The sequence below is a fragment of the Mya arenaria genome, chromosome 15, assembly GCF_026914265.1.
Source record: "Mya arenaria isolate MELC-2E11 chromosome 15, ASM2691426v1".
NCBI classification, from domain to species: domain Eukaryota; kingdom Metazoa; phylum Mollusca; class Bivalvia; order Myida; family Myidae; genus Mya; species Mya arenaria.
Genome location: NC_069136.1, coordinates 54597841 through 54607371, shown reverse-complemented (window position 1 = coordinate 54607371; position 9531 = coordinate 54597841). Strand labels below are relative to the sequence as shown.

The following is a 9531-nucleotide window of genomic DNA, read 5'->3' as shown; positions in this document are numbered from 1 at the left end:
CAGCCTTAAAAAAGTTTCTGAATAAAAGAGTATAACTGAAACTTGTATATTGGATTACACCAGTCACTGGGTAGGCCAGCTGATTTTCTATACATATATCAAGACCTATATGTGATTCATGCAGAACTTTTGTTACAGCGGATTCTGTATTAGTATTTTTTGTTTTAATCCAATGACCTATATGTGTTAACGCAGCTTTATAGCGCTATGCCATATTACGGGTCATGGATTGCGGTTAAGATAATTGAAAGTCTATCTGTTACCGACTTTCCTTCGCCGTCCTGAATGAATGTGTTTATATCTTATGCTCTAATTGATCACACTATACTACTTCATCTGGGTATTTGTCAGTGCAATTCGACATCATTCTAAGAGATGTGAAAATCTGAGAAAACTGAAAGAAGAAATAAATGTAGAAATATATAAATACATAACTTATATATACATATCTTGTTGTGCGGCAAAAATATATTAGCCATTTTCTTAAATGTCCTTAACGCTTGGACGTTGCTCCGGTTTCTCTACCCAGCAACAAATCATAACTTCATACCATCTTACTAGACAAATCGTGTTAATGGGTGTGCGAAGTTTCAACAGTGTAATTACTTATTGCATTTTATAAAGCTAGTAAATCAATTCACTCTAAACGAAGGTTGATCCAACTAAAGCACAAACTATGCCAACCTTTAATTCAAAGTGACATTCATGTCAATACTGATGCACTAAAACGAGATGTGTGGTGTTGTTCAAACTGAATGTTCATCGCATTGCTCAAGTTCAGATAGTCTGAATACTATATTAGCTATACTTTTACTGACTATGTAGGTCATTTCCGCGATTTGTTTCATACGGAGCATCGCCATAAATCGTTACAACGACATATTTACAAACTAGAGTACATGTATAACATAATCCGTAACCAAAGTGCAATAGCTCAGTACAAGTATATCATAACATAAATGCAGTTATTGAATGTTTGCATTAAGATGACAAATAGTGATCCGAAACAACAGTCAATTAATCTCTCAATTTTACAATAGAAGATACAGGGACGAGCTTGGCAGTCAAGACATTAAAGGATCTGTCACGAGTCGTCATATGATGCACAATTTTATTCAAGAATTTCAGGATATATGTATAAAGGCGAACTTAGATTCACCAGTCGGTATTCTGGCATAAGGGTTATAGTCATTAACAGTTAATAAGTATTTAATGTTGAGCCCGTACCGAGAGAAAATATTTCTCACAGCCCGACAACGTATGAAAAAGCAACATAATTTTTCAATGTGCTCTTTATGCACTCCGTAGTATGGAAAGCCAAAGGTCACGCGTTTCGCGTTCCTCAAGTTTCCGCAAGTCCGCACTAAGCAAACCGGCATATATAAATAAGCCGTCCCGGGCTCCGCATAACCGAGCATCTGAAAGTTTCCGCAAATCCGCACATAGCAAACGCGCATATTTTCATAAGCAAACCCGCACAAAGAGATACAATATTCAATATCTACCGCAGATTATAACGTAACTGATGTTTGTAGATAACCAACAAGCAGGCAAGTATAGCCGCTGTAATTGTTTACTCTTAATATAGAAACACCCCGCACATAGTGAAGCTACTTGCATTCTATACTTCACTAAAATCACCCTTTAAGAAAACATAAAACAAATGCTATCGATCATAACTAATCTCAAAACAACAAGTTAATATTTTCAACATTTCTATACTTACTTCGCAAATAGAAACTAAAAGTAACACGAATCAACCATAAAAACAAGATCAAGATAGTTACATCTTGTATGACCTTAAATTTGACGAGATGTCATATTAACACATGGTGATGATAGTGTTCTCTCTATATATAAGGTCAGTAACCCCGAAAGGTTATGTAAATTGATGTTATCTATGTACACCTTTAAAGTATTGTTCAATGAATTAACTGGTCAAATCCGGATACTGATTGTTTACACTTGTAATATTGGAGATTTGATGGGGCACTTAAAAATAATGAACTAGTTCAATGCATTTGATTTCTTGATTTCAGAGTGTAATAGGAACATTCGTCTAATTAATACGTGTTCAACTAGATCCATGATAATACATGTAATAGTTTTGATGCATTGAACAAGATAGATACAGATTTTATGAAATCAAATGTGATCATGGACTACACGTGTGGATAACAACTTGTTTAGAAGGTAATGATGTATTCTTTTCACCAGAACAAACGGTCAAACATGTTAATATTGACTGGCAATTAAGTGATACTGACCAAATACAAAAACAGAGCATACTTATTCAAAATGGCTGACATGTCACTTTCTCACATTAACATGATTAAGCTCAAACGTTACTGTTCGGATTTCAAATATGTCCAAGCAAAACTTATTTCAGGTTAATAAAATAGATAAAAATAATCCATTGAAATTATTCTCAATCGATAAATTACATTTATTAACAAATTACCGGCATAACAGCTTTATACAGTCGAATGCCGGCCGTTTTGAATTTGTCGCTATCGTCCTAAAGTATCAAATGTTTAATCATGTTGATTTTACATGCCTGGTGACCCTGTTTTTATTTGGTATTATTTTAAAGTGTTTTTTTTTAATTGTAAAGAAAGACTATGTAAAAACTATACCTTAAGTAATTTTTGTGCTTTGAAAAACTATATATATGACCTATTTAAGAATCTAAAATAAATTGAAAAAAAATGAATATGATGCATTTTTTGTTATTAAGTCCACGAAGTTGAAATCAGAAAGCAATAATAAAACATTCCAAAGGCATCTTTGTTTACCGGGCAGCTAAATTATTGCCAATGACACGTTTAAATGACACACTAAATCGTGGATCGGATACATGTACGTAATGTTAAATGGTAAAACGGTCCACAAGGAAATGCTTTAACTTCACTTAGACTTGATGCACAGTTAATACAACAAAAGCAAAGTACATTGACTTCTTACTAATTTTAAGTATCACGTGAATCTATTTAAGTTTGATTTGAATTTAATTCAACATGTTTGCTTTCGTCTGAAATTTACCAATGATATATTTGTTATTCATTTTGATGTACACATCACACGGAATATTGTAAGCCAACTTTTTACATCACTTACCATATGTATATATTAAACGTACCGTATAATAAGATTGATCTTTCAAGATCGGTGAATATTTATTCTAATAAACACAAATGCAGGCATAATGACGTCACCGGCTCCTGACGGGGGATGGGGATGGGTTGTGTGCGCTGCGTCTTTCTGCATGAGTGTCTTCACAGACGGAGTGGCTTATTCGTTCGGCGTCATCAATGTAGAGCTTCTCGAGTACTTCGGTTCGTCAAGGGGTAGCACTGCTGTCATCGCATCACTAAGCACAAGCGTTACCTTTCTTATAGGTTAATAATATCTTTCTCTTAGTGTCGATATTGATTTTTGAGCTATTTCATCTCTTTAATTAAAATTTTAAGCGACTAATACAGTTCATATAATAAAGCGGTCGTTAACGCACTCAGTCAATTGAATATCCAAGCTCGCCTTAAAACAAACCATCTCGAGCTACTTCGAATGCGACTACACAGACAACCTTAGTTACTTTAAGAAATCATTCAATACACTATTCTAGCTAGGGTTCTGGCATGTTAATGGCTATTTTCAGGTCCAATAGTGTCCATGTTTGTCAACAAGTTTGGATGCAGATCGGTTGCCATATCCGGTGCTCTAATAATATTCGGCAGTCATATTATCAGTGTTTTCGCTCCTAGTTTGCAGTTCCTGTATTTTTCGTTAGGATTTCTTCCCGGTGAGTACATTTCTAAAGCCAACAGGAAACAAAGCACCATGGTGAGTTATAACATGGTATCCAGTTTGGTTTTATATAAGTAAATGTAATGTTATCTCTGCTTTTTACTCGAATTGTTGAATACTGGATTTGTTCCTCTAGTTGTCATTGGATTGTTAAAATAATATGTAGTCTTACGTTATTTTTGATAGGTGTTACTTATGTTATAGGTATTGGCTACGGGCTTATCTACCTTCCGTCTATTGTTTGTGTAGCGTCATACTTTGATAAACGACGAGCCTTTGCTTCCGGAATAGGGGTCAGTGGAACTGGAATAGGAACCTTTGTATTCAGTCCCGTTACTAGTCTACTTGTTCAAAACTACACCTGGCGAGGGGCGATTTTAGTGCATGCTGGACTGCTCCTCAACTGCGTCGCTTGTGGTCTTCTATTTTTACCTTTGCAGAATCATGAAAGCGATAACGTAAAGGATTGTTTAGCAATTGATTCCGAGCAAGACAATCCAGTCAATAGTCGTGGACATTTCGAAGAAAGCTCACCTAGTCGTGCCGCTTTTACCAAATCTAAGTATCCGACATTAGTGCCGTTCTGTGACCATACCTCGAATAATTCCATTGATACAAATGTCCCTCGACCAGAAATCCAAGGCCTTTTAGCATATATTGACAACAACGACACTTCCACAAATGACAACATTTGTACAAGCAAACAGACCAGTTCCTATCTGTCAATAAATGACAAGGGGCAATCCACGTGTCCATGTGCTTATCCAATCGAAAGATGTATTGCTAGTATCAAGGAACAATTTGACATTACTATATTCAAGGTTGCGCCATTTAACCTGTTTATGTTATCGTCGTTTCTGTACAGTCTCGGGTATTATGTTCCATACATATACCTTCCAGACACTGCAATTGAATTTGGTAAGTTTTATAGTTAAATGCTCATACAAAAATACATGCTTTTTCAATTAGAAAACTTTTATGAGCGTATTACGGAGTGTTATAATATCATATATGCTATCTATAATATCAGTTGTAGGTAATATGAGAAACGTAACTGGTTTATAATACACAGGTCCTAAATACGTCCATGATACTTTTTTGTATAATATTATCCAAAAATATACACGCTTTCGTAACATAGATGTGGAGCGAAGTTAATACTTCAAGACAATCTCTTCCACCAAAATTGAACATTAGATCAAATTCCGTTTTTCATATCAGGTATTAACGAGCTGGAAGCTGCCTGGCTTCTCTCCATAGTTGGTATAACCAACACCGTTGCACGCGTCCTGTTTGGCTTCCTATCAGACCGGAAGTGGGTCAATCGGCTCTTCCTTTACAACACGGCTCTAGTTATCTGCGGCGTTTCCACTACGGCCGCACCTTTTCTGACGTCATTTTGGTCTCTTGTCGTGTACTCAACCTTATTTGGAGTGTTTAGTGGTACGTGTTAGTACATAAATTTGAGCGGGAATATAAAATGCTGCTGCTGCGGCATGTGTACTGTTGAACAATGTGTTACCTTAAAGCGTAAGATTTACTTTAAAACGGTAATATTCTTTTACAAGAATAAAACTGACTTTCTTGTCTGTTATCTTTTTCTGATAATTTCCAACAGCTGTTTACACATTATTTTATATGTTCGGATTTTACGGTTCAGATTTTGTGATACTTCGTCCTCATATTCCAGGCGTTACTGTGTCGCTTACCTCTGTATTGCTGGCAGACATTGTCGGCATAGAGAAGCTGTCTTGCGCTTTCGGAATGACCAGCTTTATCTCGGGAATAGCTGTCCTCGCCGGTCCACCAATAGCTGGTTTGTATGATAGTCATATACTTGATGCTTTTGACAATAACATATTAAAAGTAGTCAGACAACAAGTTATAAGGTGAACACCTGAGCGTTTCATTGCACGTTTGAAAATTGAAACGAACTCTAGTGAGCGTCCATATCCTTAATTTTCAGGTTGGCTGTTCGACATCTCAGGAAGTTACTTGATTCCTTACGTTGGAGCAGGCGTTACTATAGCAGCAAGTGGTGCCATTTTATTTCTCATTCCTTTGATTGATAACAATCTATGCCACATCACTAATAAACAAACAGTGTAATATGTGTTGTTAGTCGTTCGAGAACTTTAGATAGTTGGCATATCTGAACGTCATGTTCCTGGTTTCAACATTCAATAGCCAAGTTTGATAAAACTTCGGTTGTTTTTATTACCTTCTTCAATGCATACTTTTAATATCGAACGACATGGGAATTCTCAATATGTTTTATGTTATGCTCGAAATCGGAAGTGATCAGAGTCACAGCTGTGGTCAGTATATGTGTTTGTATTCATGGATAGCGAAAGAAAAAACTAATTGCATTAGGCTACTTGAACTCTTCTAATAAACCTCCCGCATCGTTTAGAAATGTGTAACCAAACAACCTGACCTTGCTTAACACTATGTTCTGGTTAATTGTGATACACACACACATAATGATTTGAGCAACTTCCGCTGCAATATTGACAATTCTGAAATTTATATTTTTATATTCTAAAATGTGTTTAAAATGTCACATTACAGATGTTGCATATCGATATTTATAGTGTACTAATGGAAAAGACCTCTGTTAGCAATTCTGACGTCCCAAGGTAAGACTATTAAGACGTATATGAAGTACCATATTTACATATAAATTATTTCCTGAAAATCGAGATGAGTATTCGTGCGTTTTGGCTATAATACTATATACTTCTTCGATCAAGTTAACAGAAATCTGTTTCCCTTCCAATCAATTTCTAAATTCTTTGCTTTTTTAGCGCATTTAAAGAAATATGAATATCACTAAATATCTATCATGTAGTTGTGCTTTGTACAATCATTAAAAGATTGCTCTAAGTCTTTAATTGGCTAATGGAATTAAAATATCCCCGACAAGTTATTCATTTGTTTAACAAATCAAAAAAGCTAGAAAGTTCGAACAGTCAATAACAATAATGCATGTATTTAATCACATTCACAAATTAAATTAGAACAGTATGGGAATCATTGAATTAAACAAAAAAGCTACATTTGTGATTTTTTGTTTCTCTAAAAATAAATATAATAAAATATGAATAACTGCATTTTTGTGTTTGTATCAATATCATCACAATTATTATTGATTTCTTAACATTTTGTGAATTTTTGGTGAAATTACGTTGACAGTTAAAATAATAAAACAACTTTAAAATAAATTTCCTCAACATACTTGCAAATGCTGTTAGAACAGTCTGGAACTCAAGCAACTATATAACTTTTTCTGTCATAACCGATCAAAACTCAGCATAAGTAATCTTTATACCTTCTCTTTTCTCCGGTTTATCCCTTCTAACGTTTCTTTCCTAATTAAGTTAGTTTCACTTATGAATAAAAACTATTTTACTGCATACGCTATTTTTCTACATAACGATACATTTATGATTTTCGACAACCGTACTACATGTTTTTTTCTGTATTGCTATAAGTTGTCTATACCATATCGATAAATTAATGATATGAATAAGGAGAGAAGTCTTAATATTAGCTCTAAGCTCTCTATTCAATCCTTTCACCTGTATACTTGTAACATGCTGATATATTAACAACATATGAATAAATAGTGTTTAAACCAACTATATTACTTCTAAATTCGAATGCAAATGTAAGTTGCTTTGCGTCTTTGAAACTTGGTATAATTTTTCATTCGAAATCACCTTAAAGTTTCAAAAATATCTAGAATGTAATATTTAAAGGCACTAACTATATTGACCATGCTGCGTAACGGAATAAACAATGAATTCCAATTTAAAATATTGAGTTTTAAGTGAATATGCCATATTAACATACTGGTCTTATGTTATGTTTGTATTTCGAATAGTCTTCCATAGGGGTTTATAATTCAACAGCATTTTCATCACTTTCGGAGAAAATACAGCATTTCATTTCTTCTGATTTTTCTTCTGACGTGTAGGTATGCAATCGACCTCACATACGTGCATTGACAATTTATTATGATTCGAATATTTTAATAAAGATTATTCTGATTTACCACTAAAATCTTTACAGATTAAAACCATATATTTATAGTGTTTGGCCGTTTAAATCAAATAAAATTAGTATTTTTTCTTCAGCGAAATCGTGGAACGATGATATTTTGAAATGATATTCTTGGGCTTATAAATAGCTATGCCATAATTACGTATTTGAGTTATGAAATCATTGGGCGGATTGGGTCTAAAAAAAGTTCACTAATAAAACAAACCAGAAGTAATTAAATGCATTGCTTTATACAATAATTCTTAATTTATATAAATTATAGACAGTACCTAATTCCAGTGAGAATTTATGTTTGTCATGTTTAAAAGTTCATCAGCACGTATTACATGCCATTTAATTCATCTATGTTCACTCCATAGTTATCATCATAGTGCTTATTTCAGTATTTGTTATGATTCATTTTTCACTTAGTGTAAGTACTTAAATGTATAACTATGTACTGCATGTTTAAAAGTAATTAAGAAATCTCAACACACCAATTGTATTTACCCTCCGATGATGCGAATGTGTGTTTAGCCTATTGGACTGCATTATACTTGAATAATACTCTAAAATATTTTAACAAATGGTACAGCATATATGAACATTATCGTATAAATATTTCTGGCAATTAATGACGCGCTGAATGTATTATAGTTCATTAATCTCATAAAATAATGGTAGCTACCATTTAAAATACCTGCAGCCAATACATTTAAAATGGTAAAAACTTTGGTTTGGTTAAACTAAGCTTAAATGCTTATTGATTGGTCAATCTTTATCCAATAATTACCGTTGGCCTGTTACTGTTCACGACAACCTTTGCTGAATTTTGGACAATGCTTACAGATTAACTTCGGTGCAATACTTAGACCCAACGGAGCATATAACAAATACACAAATATAAGGCTTCTCCTCATGGTGGTCTTGTTTAAGAATATTGTTTTCACCAACACTTTTAAATAAGTTGTATCTGACCTTTAACCGGCATGCCATGTGATGCTATCGTAAGACAATTACTAAAACCAAAAGCTAAAAGCCTTGACATTAGGCTAAATATTAATTAAGGAAGGGGCATAAAGTAGATTACAAAACAGAAAATGAAGAAAAAGAATCCGATTCAAAATGATACGTCTTAGAATCACACTCGAGTTGCTGTCTTTTGTTCCATGTTTTCCTCAATTTGCTTATTTTTAGATAGGCATAAGTTAAACAACACGTTTATCATTCTATTCAACTACTTACACAGGCATATACCATTTCATTTTTGTTAAGTTGTACCAATTACTCTAAAATAGGTTAATTTCTACGTAAACAAGGTCAATATTTGGAACGCAATGATACCACTCTAGCCTTGGTCAGCAGTACGAGATTAAAGTCAAAACACAATATCTACATGTATAGGCTTTAATGAGCGGCTTAACAGCTTATTTGAGAAGAAGGCCTATATCGATCTATACATATCGGTAAGTTCATACTGACCTCCCGCGTAAATACCTGTCGAGAGGTGGGGTAAATATTGCATTCGAAATATCATTCCAGTTGCAATATATCGGGCTCACAATAAGACACATTTACAAAAATCGAAGAGTCGTGATGGCAAAAACGCAGGAATTAATTGAAAATAAAATGTTCCAGTAATTGCAACTCAAAGATAAAACAAGGCCAAGCAAATTAATT

At 34.0% G+C, this 9531-nt stretch overlaps 1 protein-coding gene across 1 annotated transcript; it reads left to right on the top strand.

Annotated features, from left to right (window-relative positions):
- The first annotated feature begins 3205 nt into the window (after positions 1–3205).
- LOC128219494 (monocarboxylate transporter 12-B-like) lies at positions 3206–5916 on the top strand. Its single transcript, XM_052927302.1, has 6 exons — positions 3206–3398; positions 3659–3802; positions 4012–4725; positions 5029–5250; positions 5498–5623; positions 5774–5916. Exons 1-6 carry the CDS (start codon positions 3206–3208, stop codon positions 5914–5916), a joined length of 1542 nt encoding a protein of 513 aa, XP_052783262.1.
- Positions 5917–9531: the final 3615 nt, after the last annotated feature.

What these genes read in the sequence shown, in the direction of transcription:
- LOC128219494 (XM_052927302.1), top strand. Translation starts at nt 3,206, where the DNA reads ATGACGTCACCGGCTCCTGACGGGGGATGGGGATGGGTTGTGTGCGCT. An exon ending in CTTATTTGGAGTGTTTAGTG is followed by an intron (nt 5,251 to 5,497) that starts GTACGTGTTAGT and finishes CTCATATTCCAG; the next exon opens with GCGTTACTGTGTCGCTTACC. An exon ending in CGCCGGTCCACCAATAGCTG is followed by an intron (nt 5,624 to 5,773) that starts GTTTGTATGATA and finishes CTTAATTTTCAG; the next exon opens with GTTGGCTGTTCGACATCTCA.